General features: G+C 38.1%; 1 protein-coding gene across 1 annotated transcript in view; it reads left to right on the plus strand.

The window, feature by feature from the left end:
* The first annotated feature begins 267 nt into the window (after positions 1-267).
* Positions 268-15,099, plus strand: part of LOC132680408 (ankyrin repeat domain-containing protein 31) — a 128,403-nt gene continuing 113,571 nt past the window's right edge. The window contains exons 1-3 of the mRNA XM_078448944.2: positions 268-647; positions 10,198-10,271; positions 14,908-15,014. Coding sequence (XP_078305070.2) covers positions 544-647; positions 10,198-10,271; positions 14,908-15,014 — 285 coding nt within the window. The 5' untranslated portion in view covers positions 268-543. The remainder of the gene's footprint in view (positions 648-10,197; positions 10,272-14,907; positions 15,015-15,099) is intronic.

Raw genomic sequence — 15,099 nt, forward strand, 5'->3', positions numbered from 1 at the left:
CTCACAAGCATGAAGCGCATTGCGGGTAAGGTGACCTAGGTCTCGCTCCTGCCAACGGCGTTAGGCAGGCTCGGACTTCGGTCTTTACTGTGGCATCGCTGCCTTTCTGGTCCCCACGACCGCAACCGCAGTCCCTCCGCCCAGCTCAAGATGGGTAAAAAAAAAAAAAAAAAAAGCACAGAAAGCGGATGCGGTGGGAGGCCACGCCCCAGGCGGCCGGGAAATCCAGAGCGGGCGCGCGCTTTGCCAGCCACTTCCGGTCCTCAGAGTCGGGGGCGGGGCCGCACGCGGCTCTGACTTGGGGCGTGCGGCTCCCCCTGTAGGCGGCGTGCAGCGAGACGGCGGAGCTGGAAGGCCTCGCCGAGTACGACGGTTGCTGCCCCTCGGTGCGCTCAGCCTTTCTTTCCAGGCCCGCCTCCCGCCTCCAGCCTCGAATTTCCTTTTTTGCTCACAATTTCCCCCGGCCCTCTGAGTGCGCTTTCTTTTTTCGGGAAGCGGGGAGTGGAGAAGGAGGATAAAAAAGGCTCCAGGTGCGAGGCAAAGATGGAGGAAGGCTCCCAGGCCCCGGACTGGGACAGTGATGAGACGGTGATAGACGAGTCGGTGACGGAAAGTGACCTGGAAGAAGAGGAGCTGCCCTGGAGAAGGTGACCACCTGTTAGCTCCAGGCCTGGCGGTGGAGTAGCCTTCGGAGATTTGGGTAGAAATCATTGGCACCCAAATGTGTCATTGCAGGCGGGATTCGAGTCTTGTGAGGCAGCCAGGCCTGAGCTAAGAACTTGTGAATAACCTCACCACGGCGCCCCCCACCCCCCCCCCCCCCCCGGCCCAGTTTAGGACAAAATGAGCTTTCTGGTAGATGGCTGATATGATATAATATAATATGATATGATATATATAATATATACCTTTTTAGCCTGAGTCTTAGTCCTTTCGCACAGGCAAAAAAAGTGTTGGGTGTAAACTTCTGAGATGCAGTTTGTTTTAAGTAACTCGAAGCTCTGAACTAGGAGATGGTTAACATCATTTCTTTCAAGAAAAGAATGTGTGATGGGGGAACTGGTTACTACCAAACTGGAAACGAACAATCTTATAAGCATCAAAGATGGTAGTTCAGTTCATCAAAACCTTCTTGAACATAACTAGTTCTCCGTGCTAGATATAAAACTATGGAAGATGTGAGGCCACTGCCTTTGAGAAACTGACAGGCCAGGGAAGACACATAAACAGATAAACTGCTTTTTTTCATAAGCAGGTAATTTCAATAAAATGTGGGAAGTCCAGGGATGGAAGCATGCTTTGGCTGGTTTAGGAAACCAGAGGGACTCTCACCTCAACCCAGGTAGTCCTCAGAGATTGCTAGGGTTGACTTCTGAACAGAGGCTTGAAGGTGGGTTAGGAATTAGCCAGATGAAGAGGTATCCTAATTTGGGGAAATTAGGTATCCTAATCTGGGAACTGCTTGGGTAAAGGTGTAGCGGTGGGACATAGCATTGTTCTGTTTTGAAATGTACAATAGTTAAGTCTTACTGAAGTGAAGTGTTAAATGGTGGAGTGGGCAGTGGTGGAAGATGAGCCTGGAGAGGAAGGTAGAGTGAGGTGATGTAAGGCCTCATATATCCTTAACGCCTTTGTGAGATGTTAAGTGGAGGGGCAGCATAATCAGATTTTCACTTTCCAGGATGCCCTACAAGAGGGCTTTTCAAATTTTAATGCCCTAATAAAATCACTCCAGAATCCTGTTAAAGTGTGATTCCAATTCAGGAGTTCTAGGGTGGGATCTGAAATTCTGCATTTCTAGGAAGCTTGCGGGTTAAAGTTGGTATTATTTAGAGCAGAGACCGCCTTTTGCAAAGCAAGGGTATAGGGGTTAGCTTTGGCATTAAAGTAGTAACAGGCTGGGATGACGAGAACTCAACTAGGAAGAAACAGTGGGAATGGAAGGAAAGGGGCAAATTTAAGAAATCGTGAGAAAGTAATTTGGCAGGAGATGGTGGTTAATTTGATATGGAGGATGAGGGAAGAGCAGCAAGTAAGGGATGATACCCAAGTTTTTGGCTCATTTATTTATACACACAGCAATATTTGCTCTTGGTGTGCATTTCAGCTAATACATGGAGTCTGTTAACAACCGTCACAATCAAGTTCCAGAATAGTTCCATCACTCCAAACAAAACAAAACAAAACAAAACAAAACAAAACACCTCTCTTGTGCTGCCCTTCTTAGTCAAGTCCTTTCACTCATTTAAATCACTATTCCTATATGTATAATATCATGGTTTTTTTTTAATCTATCTGATTTCAGCCCTCTTCCCCTATCTTTGGTTCTTAGCTTTATTACAGTGTGTCTAGGCATGGGTTTTTTTGGTGTTTTTCACTGAGATTGTTCAATATATAAATTTATGTCTTTTACCAAACTTGGGAAGTTTTCTGTCATGATTTCTTTGTATATTTTTTTCTGTACCAGTATCTTTCTCCTCTTCTTCTGGGACTTTAATGGTCTACATGAATGTTAGACCTTTTGATACTGGTTCCCAGATTCCTGAAGCGGAATTAATTTTTTTTCCATTTTTTTCTCTCAGTTCTTCAAACTGTATAATTTTTATTGCTCTATATTCAGAGTTATTTACTCCTTCCTTTGTCATCTCTATTCTGTTGTTGAGCCAATCCAGTGCATTTTTTACTTCAAATATTATCATTTTCTCTTCTAAAATGGATTCTTTTTATAGTTTTTATTTCTCTGCTGAGAACTTCAATGTTTTCATCTATTTGATGAGGGTTTACCTTTTCTCATAGAGAATGATTGGAATAGCTGCTTTAAAGTCTGTCATATCATTCCAACATCTTGGTCATGGGGGTGCGGTTGGCATCTGTTAATTATCTTTTCTCTCAAGAATTAGATTTCCTGTTCTTTGTATATTGAGTAATTGTGATTATATCCTATGTATTTTGAATCTTATGTTCTGGATTCTTGGTCCTGTTAAAACCCTCTTAAGGGTGTTGATTTTTGTTTTGACAGGTAATCAGCCTCATTAGGTTCTGACTGCACATTCTCTTTTGCCTTCCTTGGGTGGTGGTTACCTCAGTCCAATTTTCAGAGTCTTTACTATGCTATTTGACTTTGACTCATGTACCACTCAGGGGTTAATCTGGAACTTGGGCAGTAGTTAATATTGTAGTTGAGTTCTCTAAATCTTTGTTAATGCTTCTTTGAATCTGCTTTCTATGTGGACAGCTCAAGGTTGAGCCTAGGATTTATGTTGAATCGTATACAGAATTAGGTGATTCCCCTTTTGTTTGTTTTTTTTCCCTACAGGAGTCTCATGCACCCTTCCTTCCCCATGCACACATGCTGGTTCCTATGACCAGAAAGCCAGATTTCTGTCAGTGTTAGCCTTCTTGCTTTAGGGCAGTCCTTGAAACTAAGGCAACCTTCATGGTGGAGTGTTAAGAGAAGAAAATAAAGGAGATGCTCTCCATACTCCTTAGCGTTTGCTTCCTCTAGCAAGAGATAGGCTTTCTCTTGGGTTTTAAGTGCCTAAGACGCCATGTTTGGTAACACTATATCTCTGAGGCCAAAGAAAACAAATACAACCCAGGGATTCCCCCCACCTTCTCGCATTCACAGATCCCTTTCCCTAGTCTTCTGATAGAGATAGGGGGTTTCTTCTGGAGTTTTTGCTGTCTGAGCCCACCGTGCAGCTTCAGGATTAGACTTTGGATCAAAGCTGGAGACAAATAAAGGACCAACAAAATGAAACAAACTCTGAAACTCATCAATTACAAGGTTGTTTAGATTTCGACTTCAGCCCCAATATGCCTGCTATTGTTTACTTTTCATATTACTCAGGTAGCTTTTAAGAAATACTCTACCAGAGTTTTTATTTGTAATGAATGGAGAAATAGGCTATAGATGGTTTACTCTATCTTGGCTGGCCAATCATTTTCTTCCCCTCTAAGTCACTTAAAATGCTTCTCTGCAGTACCATACAGATATCATTTTTTCAGACCTCACAGCTCAAGGTTAAAAATTGGTGTTTTTATTGGCATGGCAGTATGGTCAAAGTTTAAGCATTGCTGAAGCTGAATTGCTGGACCATTGTATTTTGTTTTTCTTCATCTTCTTTGCTTGTATATGTTTTGTTTTGGCTATTTTTCATGCACAAGTTCCCAACTTTAACTGGAGTGAGGGATACAGCTCCTAGTAGAGATCCCCAGGAGGCAATACGTATAGTTGTGTTCACTGTCTAAAAAAGCACTCTCTGAGAGCCTGGATTTAGTCCTAGCCTTCCCTCTGGAAACCATGTCTGAAGATGCATACATTCCTTTTTGTGACTTGATAGGTGTCGCTACTAATCTTATGTGAAAATTCAAGTTGCTGACTAATGAGATTTTGTTGGCTTGTGATTTGTTTTCTAAGAGGCAGGATTCATTTTTCTTATATGTGCCCTGGGAACTTTTTATCAACCCTTGTATTCTTTTACAGCCTCTGGTAAGGTTAACTGCTCTATAACATGAGGGATATATCTCAAATTAGTCCTGTTGAGTACATTTATAGAACCACCTTAGATAGTTCATTGCTACATGGATTTGTATATGTGTTCAGGTCACATGTCTTCTGAACACTGTAATTGCATACAGTGAAAAGCTAATTCAACATAATTACCCTGGAAGATGAGTGTTAATTTTGTCCCTCAAGACAGACCAACACTGTCTTCATGTGAATTGTGTAGATGGAAAATACTTGTTACAAAGGATATACTTGGGAAAGGGAGGAAAAGAAAGCAAAGTACAAGGAGACAAGGATTTAATAACCACATTAAATTGACTAAAGAAAGCAACATTTTGGTCAGGGTGTATATCAAAATACTGGCAACTCCATTGATTAAACACAGTGGTGCCAAGTGCTATTTTTAGAACTGTGACACTGAAAGGATATTTAATTAGATTTTTTTTATGAATCAAAGCCTTGACATGACATTAGAATTGTGCTATTTTGATAACTTTGATAACATATAAACTTTGAACATATAAAATTGAAACTCTGATTGTCCCAAAAAATGTTACCGTATTTTTAACAAAACAGTGAAAATTATTTGAGAATTTCAGATTTTGCCTGAAAGTTTTTCTTTTAATCCAGCCGTCTATTTTCTCCCTCCCTTTTTTATAGTTAATATTTGCTACTATCTCATTTTACAATATCTTAAGATTATATTTTATTATTAAAATATGCATCTGTGGGACACCTGGGGGGCTCAGTTCGTTGAGCATCTGACTTTGGCTCAGGTCGTGACCTCGTGGTTCATGGGTTCGAGCTCAGAGCCTGGAGCCTGCTTCAGATTCTGTGTCTCCCTCTCTCTCTGCCCCTCCCCCAGTCGTGATTTGTCTCTCTGCCTCTCTCTCCCAAAAATAAATGTTAAAAAAATTAGAGAAAATATGCATCTGTAATGAAGTGGTCAGTGACTTTTGGTGTATTAGCTATTAATGTAGTCTAGTAGTTTGACTAGAATTCACTTTGAAATTAATGTTCTCTTTTCAGTTATTTGTTTTAAATGTTAATTTTGAGAGAGAAAGAGAGAGAATGAGCAGGGGAGTGGCAGAGAGAGAAGGAGACACGTAATCCCAAGCAGGCTCCACATTGTCAGTGCAGAGCCCCATATGAGGCTCAGTCTCACGAACCACAAGATCATGACCTGAGCCAAAATCAAGAGTTGGACACTTGACTGACTGGGCCACCCTGGTGCCCCTATTTTATTGAGAACATGGATAAGTAATTTTTTGGCCCCCAGTCTTTTGGTTTTCCTTTTTGTATAAAAATATTCCTGACTACTCTCTTATGGAAATAGTTTAAAAAAAAAAAAAAAAAAAAAGAAGACCAAAGATTTGTGTGTATTAGGAAATTATTTCAGAGTTATTTGCAATAATGAATACTTAAAAACGAATGTTTTAGAATTATATAATGCTTAAATAAATTATACATCCTTGTGAGGGAGTATTATCAATATTTAATGGTTTTAGGAAGAATTTTAATGACATTGCACATGTTTAAATATAATTGTTAAGTGAAAAATGTAGTCTCTAAAACTTTATACAGATCAATCCAAACTTTGTAAAATTAATGGTTCTATAACACATTAGCCTTCATAGAAAGAAAGCTGAAAGGAAATACACCAAAGTCTTAATACAGAGAGAATTATAGGAGAGTTCTGTATTCTTATTTATAATTCCCTTTAGTGCCCACATTTTGTATAGTTTTTTTTGAATAGATAATATATTTACATGGTTCAAAACATTTTAAGTATAAAGGGTAAAAATCTCCTTCTCATCCCTATCTCCTTAGCTACTCATTTTTCTTTTCCATAGACAGCCAATATATTTGATATATTTAATCCTCCCTGAGATATTTTCTTTTTTTTTTTTTTTTGTTTATTTATTTAATTTGAGAGAGAGAGAGAGAGAAGGCATGCACAAGTGGGAGAGGGGTAGAGAGAGGGGGAGAGAGAGAGAATCCCAAGCAGGTTCCATGCTGTCAGTGTGGAGCCCGATGGGGATCTTGAACTCACAAACCGTGAAATCATGACCTAAGCTAAAATCAAGAGTTGGATGCTTAAACGACTGAGCCACCCAGGGCTCCCTGCCAAGATATTATATAAGTTATATGTTTGAGAGCATATGTAAAATTTTTTTCTAGAAATAGAAGAACTATGTCAAAGAGTTTGGGTGTTTATAATCTTAATAATTGATTTATTTGGATTTAGATCATTATTAGGAAGGCTTTCTTTCCTCCACACTTATAAAAGAATACCTCCTTTGTTTCTTTTAATACTTTTTGTTTCATTTTTAAACATTTACATTTTGATTCATGTGGCATTTTTATATGGAGTACAGTGTGAAGTATGGATCCAACTAAATTATTTTCCAGATGTCTCCTTCATTGTCACAGTATTATTTTTTGAAAAATCCTATCTTTTCCTCTGATTTTAGATGCTGCCTTTTTCTTTTTTAATATTTTTTAACGTTTATTCATTTTTGAGAGACAGAGTGTGATTGGGGGTAGGGGGAGCAGAGAGAGGGAGACACAGAATCCGAAGCAGACTCCAGGCCCTGAGCTGTCAGCACAGAGCCTAATGCAAGGCTCAAACCCATGAACCATGAGATCATGACCTGAGCCGAAGTCGGAAGCTTAACTGACAGAGCTACCTAGGTTCCCTTCTCCCCCCTTTTTTAAAGAGAGAGTGCCCATGTGCACATGCAAGCTGGGATGGGGGGCCAGAGAGAGAGAGAGAGAGAGAGAGAGAGAGAGAGAATCTCAAGCAGGCTCCATGCTCAGCACAGAGCCCAACGCAGGGCCTAATCTCAGAACCGTAAGATCATGACCTGAGCCAAAATCAGGAGTCAGGCCTTTGACTAAGCTACTCAGATGCCCCAACCACCATTTTAATATACTAAATTTCCTATGTAGGTGAGTTTATTTAGGAGATTTTATTCTGTTTATTGGAGTGTCATTTTATGTGCTGGTTTCATTTTTAAAAAACATTTTCTTTTTTCTTTTAAATTTTTTTTAATGTTTATTTTGGGGAGACAGAGAGACATGCAAGCAGGGGTGGGGCAGAGAGAGAGGGAGAGAGGGATGGGGATAATGATGGATTCAAAGAGAGACTTAGACATAGCAACCAAATGCAATGTTTGCACCTTGTTTGGATCCTCTTTTGAACAAAACAACTAAAAAGAGACAGTTGGAGAAATGTGATTACAATCCATTTAGTTTTCCATTGGTGTATAACAACTTATTCCAAAACCTAACAACTTGGAACAATAAACATTATCATGTAGTTTCTGTGGGTCAGGAGTCCAGGAGTGTCTTAATTGGGTCATCAGGCTCAGGGACTCACAGGGCTGCATTCGTCTGAAATCTTCATGAGAAGAATTCACTTCCTGCATAGTGATTCTTAAGATTCACTTCCTCTCTGATGGTTGACTCCCTTAGTTTCTTGCTAAATAGGGTTCTCCACAGAGCATTTCACAACATGACAAGCTGACATCCATGAGAAGGAATAAGCAAGAGAATAAAGGAGGGAGAGCAAGATGAAAGTCAGTGTCTTTTTGTAACCTAATCTCAAAAATAACATCCCAACACATTTGCTATATTGTGTTCATTAGAAGACTTTCTGCATCTAGTCTGTACTCACAGCTGGGCACAGGGCATAAATACCAGGAGACATTTCAGATGCTGCTTACTGAAGACTAAATATAGTAATATTAAGGAATTTTTGGCTTTAGAAAGTAAGGTAATTATGGTTATTTTTTCAAGTTGCGATTATTGTGGTAATGCTTGAAAAGAGTTCATATCTTTTAGGGTTCCATACTGAAATATTTCCAGCTGAAATAGAATAAGAGGTCCAGGGCTTGTTTCAAAATAATCTAGTGACAGACTGGCAGGAATAGAGAGGATGGCAGAAGGATTATAGAAGAAACAAGATTGTCTGTATACTGATAATTGTTGGACCTAGACGATAAGTGTACTGTTATCTCTTTTATTGCTTTTATTTTTCATTTTCATTTAAAAGGTGAAAAGCAAAATGAAATAAGTAAGTGAATGACAAAAGAATGCCTTTAGTACCAAATTATATGTTCATGTCTTGGTACACTGTTACATTTTTAGATTTTGGAAAGATTTATTTTATTTTATTTTTTATTGTGGGGAAAAAAAAATATATATATATCTCATAAAATTTACCATTCTAACCATTTTTGAGCATACATTTCAGTGACATTAAGTATGTTCACATTGTTGTGCAACCATCACTGCCCTCTGACGTCAGAACTTTTTTCATTTTCCCAAACTAACACTCTGTATCCCTTAAACACTAACTCCCCATTCCTACCTGCTCCCAGTCCTTGGCAACCACCATTCTACTTTGTCACTATGGATCTGACCACTCTAGCTATCTCATATAACTGGAGTCATATAATATTTGTACATTTGTATCTGGCTTATTTCACTTAGTATAATGTTTTTAAGGTCTGTTTCTGTTATAGCATGTGTCAATATTTTCTTTCTTTTTAAGGCTGAATAATATTCCATTTTATGTACATACCACATTTTGTTTATCCACTCATATCTGTTGATGAACACTTGGGTTGCTTTTACCTTTTGGCTGCTGTGACTAATGCTTCTCTGAACACAAGTGTACAGGTATCTTTTTAGATCCCTGCTTTCAGTTGTTTTGTGGACATACCCAGAAATGGAATCACTAGATCAAATTGTGGTTATAGATCTCTTTTTTGAGGAACAACCATACTGTTTTCCACAATGGTTGTACCATTTTCCATTCCCATCAGCAATGCCCAGGATTTCCAATTTCTCTCTATCCTTGCTAATACTTGTTATTTTCTGTTTTGTTTTTGTTGTTTTGTTTTGGTTTGTTTATAACCATCCTAATGGATGTGACGTGGTATCTCACTGTGGTTTTGATTTGCATTTTCCTAATTAGTAGGGTTGAGGATCTTTTCATGTTCTTATTAGCCATTTGTATATCTTCTTTGGGTAAATTTCTTTTCAAGTCCTTTGCCTATTTTTGAATTCTATAAGGGTGTTTTTAAATAGAAAAGATAAACACTTAAGTCTGCCTACTAGCACACTTGCCATGGTGTATCATTGCTGTTTTTAGTTTTGTATTCATCATTATAAATGAAGCTTCTTGAGGCATGGACTGTTTGTCTTCTCTCTTTGTTACCTTGGTGCTGCCTAGAACATAGTAAGAAGTGAATCCAAAAATTAAAGGAATTCTGTCATTTTGTGTTCTGAAAACATATTCCCAAATTTAACCCTGGGATTTTAATCTCACAGTTTCTGTGGTATAGAGAAATGTGAAAGAGAAAACCTACCAGCACTGTTCCCTTAAATCATCTAATTTCACCTCATTCAAAAACTACTCCTTTCATTCCTTACTCCCAAGTACTCAGAAATAATGGGGTATTTGTAAAAATGAGCATGACCATATGAATAAGTATTTTTCATCTTGTATAAGTTTTTAATTAAAGCATACATTACTAAAAAATACTTTGGTACAGATATTAACAGTGGTGTAACTAAGAATTTTAGCAAGTTTAGGTATAATTAATAATTACAGTTAAATTGTTAGTCTACATTTAGGAAACATAACAATCTGTATCTTCTTTTTTGGTATTTGAAAGGTTGCTCTTTGATGAAGACACATCTCTTAGATCTGAGTTCAGTCTCCATCCTGGTATAAGTGGAAGGTGCAAAGGTGAGAAATAATTTTTTTCACTAAGTAGTCACTTTAATTTCCAAAGTGTTAATATTCTACTAACTTATCCTTTTATAGTTAGTTTTGTTTTTAACTTTACACAGAATTAGTTTCTTATACTCAACTGTAATAGACCCTGAGGTCTATTAAGATCTATTACTATAACAATAGCAAGGGGAATTCTATCTTCAGGAAGATGTTCGTGGCTCCTAAAGGGGGCTACAGAGATATGCAAATGATACCCAGATAGCTCTTCTCCTTGCAAAAATTTCCAGTTTAACCATACTACTTGCATATTTGCAGAAGTGAATAGTACTTTTTAATAACCAGTCTGAGGCACTTGGGTGGCTCAGTCGGTTAAGCGTCCAACTTCATCTCAGGTCATGATCTCACATTCGTGGGTTCAAGCCCCACGTTGGGCTCTGTGCTGACAGCCTGGAGCCTGCTTCAGATCCTGTGTCTCCCCCTCTCTCTGTCCCTCCCCCACTCGCACTCTGTGTGTGTGTGTCTCTCTCTCTTTCTGTCTCAAAAATAAACATTAAAAAAATTTTTTTTAAATAACCAATCTGATTGTTTCAGGCTGAAATTAAGGTCCAAATATCCTTGGTTTATTTATATATATTAAATTTTTAAATTTGAGTACTGTTGACACACATTGTCACATTAGTTTCATGTGTACAACATAGTGATTTAACTTTTGTATAGGTTATGCTAGGCTCACTACAGTGTTAGCTACCATCTGTAACATACATTATTGCAATATCATTGACTGTGTTCCCTATGCTGTGCCTTTTATTCCTGTGATTTATTCATCCCATAACTGGAAATCTGTATCTTTCATTCTCTTTCACCATTTTTTTCCATTGCTCCCACCCCTTTCCCTTCTGGCAACCATCAGTTTCTTCTCTGTATTTACAGGTCAGATTCACCTTTTCTGTGTGTATTTATTTGTTTTGTTTTTTAGACTCCACATATGAGTGAAACCATATGGTATTTGTCTTTCCTAGTCTGACTTATTATACACTATTAGCAAAGTAGCAGAAAGAAACTAAGAAAACAATCCTATTTACAACTACAGCAAAAAGAATAAAATACCTAGGAGTAAATTTAACCAAGGAGATGAAAGAATTATACTCTGGAATCACACAAACAAATGGAAAGATACTCCATGCTCATGGATTGGAAGAATTAATATTGTTAAAACACCCGTATGATCCAAAGACATCTACAGATTCAGTGAATCCCTATCAAAATACCAACAACATTTTTTCACAGAACTGGACCAAATAATACTAAAATTTGTATGGAACCACAAAAGAGCTCAAATAGCCAAAGAAGTCTTGAGAAAGAAGAACAAGGCTGGAGGTATCACAATCCCAGATTTCAAGATACACTGCAAAGCTGTAGTAATCAAAACAGGATGGGTACCAGCACAAAAGATTACTGGAACGGAATAGAGAACCCAGAAATAAACCCACGCTTATGAGGCCAATTAAACTATGACAAATTAGGAAGAATATGCAGTGGGAAAAAAAATAGTCTTTTCTATGCAATGGGGAAAAGATAGTCTTTTCAATAAATGGTGCTGGGAAAACTAGACAGCTATAAGCAGAACAATGAAATTAGACCAGTTTCTTACACCATATACAGAAATAAATTCAGATGGATTAAAGACATATATGAGACTTGAAACCATAAAAATTCTAGAAGAGAACACAGGTATCAGCCCTAGCAACATTTTTCTAGCTAGTTGTCTCCTAAGGTAATGGAGACAAAAACAAAAATAAACTGTTGGGACTACATCAAAAGAAACCATCAACAAAACAAAAAGGCAACCCACAGAACTGGAAAAAATATTTGCAAATGCTATCTCTGATAAGGCGTTAATTTACAAAATATATAAAGAACTTAAACAACTCAACACCTAAAAGAGCAAATAACCCAAGTAAAAAATGGGCAGAGGACTCGAACTGACATTTTTAAAAAAGAAGACATACAGATGGCCAACAGACGTATGTCTTTTGCTAAGTATCGCTAATCATCAGGGAAATGCAAGTCAGAATCACAATGAGATTTTACCTTAGACCTGTCAGAATAGCTAAAATCAAAACAACAAGAAATAACAAGTGTTGGTGAGGATATAGAGAAAAAGCAACCCTTGTGCATTACTGGTAGGAATGTAAATTGGTACAACCACAATGGAAAACAGTGTGGAGGTTCCTCAAAAAATTAAAAATAATAATAATAATTCCACTACTGGACATTCACCCAAAGAAAATAAAAGCCCTAATTTTAAAAGACATATGTACCCTTATACTTATTACAGCATTATTTATAGTAGCCAGGATATGAAGTAACCTAAGTGTTCATTGATAGAAAAACGGATCAAGGAGTTGTGGTATATATATACACAGCAGAGCAGTACACAGCTATAAGAAAGAAAGCTCATACCAGTTGCAACATGTGGATGGTCCTAGAGGGGATTATGCAAAGTGAAATAAGTCAGACTGAAAAAGACAAATACAATATGGTTTCATTGATACGTAGTACATATATTTTTAAAAAATACCTTTCACCTACCACTTTTCTATACTTCCTGGGTCCACTTCTAGGTTTGTTTGTTTGTTTTAGAGAGAAAGCACACATGTGAGCATGGGAAAGGCAGAGGGAGAGAATCTTAAGCAGGCTCCATGCCCAGAGCGGAGGCCAATGCGGGGCTCAATCTTACAACTGTGAGATGATGACCTGAGCCGAAATCAAGAGTTGGTCACTTAACCGACTGAGCCACCCAGGCACCTTCTAGGTCAATTTAAATACTTCTAGAAAAATTTGTCACCAATCGTCACTGTTCAAAAAGAGCAATTCTGCAGTAGCTGTTTAAGTGGTAGATTATTTTCTTCTGTGCTTTCTTCTTGTGAACCATTTTTAATTTTTATGGATATCTGAAAATAGGTATGGAAAAGAAGAAAAGTTTCTTTTTTTAAAATGTTATTTAAGAGAGAGAGAGAGTGAGAGAGTGCGCATGCAAGCCAGTGGGGGAGGCAGAGAGAGAGAGGGAGAGAGAGAATTCCAAGCAGGCTCCATGCTGTCAGCCCAGAGCCTGATGCAGGGCTCAGTCCCACAAACCATGAGATCATGACATGAGCTGAGGCCAAGAGTTGGGCACTCAATCTATTGAGCCCTCCAGGCACCCTGCCACTGTTCAAAATACCATTATTGTGGGGCGCCTGGGTGGCTCAGTCGGTTGGGCTTCCGACTTCGGCTCAGGTCACGATCTCACGGTCCGTGAGTTCGAGCCCCGCGTCGGGCTCTGGGCTGATGGCTCAGAGCCTGGAGCCTGCTTCCGATTCTGTGTCTCCCTCTCTCTCTGCCCCTCCCCCGTTCATGCTGTGTCTCTCTCTGTCTCAAAAATAAATAAAACGTTAAAAAAAAAATTAAAAAAAAATACCATTATTGTGGGGGCAGATACATTGTAGGGCATATATATGTCATTGTAGGGCACATATATGTCTTTCCACTTTTTTTGTTTCTTTGATCTCTTTGGCTCTTTTTACTGCTGTGCCATCACTGCATTATTTTATCAACCTTGGTTTTAAGTACATTTCTGTATCTGGTAGGGAAGATACTTTCCCACAGAGAGTAGCTGGCCATAGTGTTCATCCTGAGCTCCTTGGTACAAACAGCAAGCTCAGTGAAGTGTGAGACCCACTGAGAGCTTCCAGTGTACCCTCTTCAATCTTTTTGTTGGATTTGCTCTGACCTGGGTGGTTTTCTGAGATTCTGATGGAAGAAATCCAAATAGTTACTTCTGAAGGAGCCCCTCCTTTTCCTTTGTTGAGTGACATGCTGTTTACCAATGTTTGGTTTCCCTTTTTTAAAAAAATGTTTATTTTAAGAAAGAGACGGGATCCATGCACATGCATGTGAGTACAGAAGTGGGAAAGGGGCAGAGAGAGAGAGAGAGAGAGAATCCCAATCAGGCTCTGCGTTGTCAGCACAGAGCCCAACGTGGGGCTTGATCCCACAAACCACGAGATCATGACCTGAACTCTGGCTCAAGAGTCAGATGCTCAACCAACTGATCATTCAAGCACCTCTGGTTTCCCTTTAATACATTCTCATTTTGATCCTTGGTGGGTATATTTCATTTTTTCTCATTGCTGCTTCAGATTTTATTTAAAAAAAAAAAAAACTCCTTTGTTTGGATTCTTTTCAGGAACTAAGAAGAGAAGAAAAGTTAAAATAGGAGCTCAATTTCCCATCTTAAAAACACAAAACTCTGTTTTTGTATTTTATACTAGCATTACAAGTTTTTAAAAATGACCTAAAATGAAATTTAAAAAAAAGAAAATACTCCTTCTAGTGGGGCTTAAGTCTGTATATTGTCTTTACTTATCCTTTGCATTCATTCATCCTGAAACAATAAATATCAAGTGTTGTTTTATTCCAGTGTAGTATATATGTTTCTTTGAAATTAATAACTTAAAAACTTTGATATACAGAAGTGGCAGTTAGGAAATTACAATTCACAAAATAAATTTAAATGACATTTTGTAGTTTCTATAAAATCATAGAGCTGTTGCCAAAGCAGAGCAATGAGACTATTTTCAAAGGATTTATGATTGTTTCATTCTAGGCAAACTTTCTCCTGAGATTCAACTTGGGTTTAAACTGAGAGATAATCCCCAAGAGCAAATGAGTAAAAATAAGATAATGCCTCTTAATGACAAGGCAGTCTTACAGGTAGGTAGCATGTTGATTAAATACATACTTATTAAAAATTGGAAATGCTATTTCAAAGAGTGACAAATTACTAATGATTAATTCT

This window comes from Panthera onca, chromosome A1, assembly GCF_046562875.1.
Source record: "Panthera onca isolate mPanOnc1 chromosome A1, mPanOnc1 haplotype 2, whole genome shotgun sequence".
In the NCBI taxonomy this organism is placed as follows: domain Eukaryota; kingdom Metazoa; phylum Chordata; class Mammalia; order Carnivora; family Felidae; genus Panthera; species Panthera onca.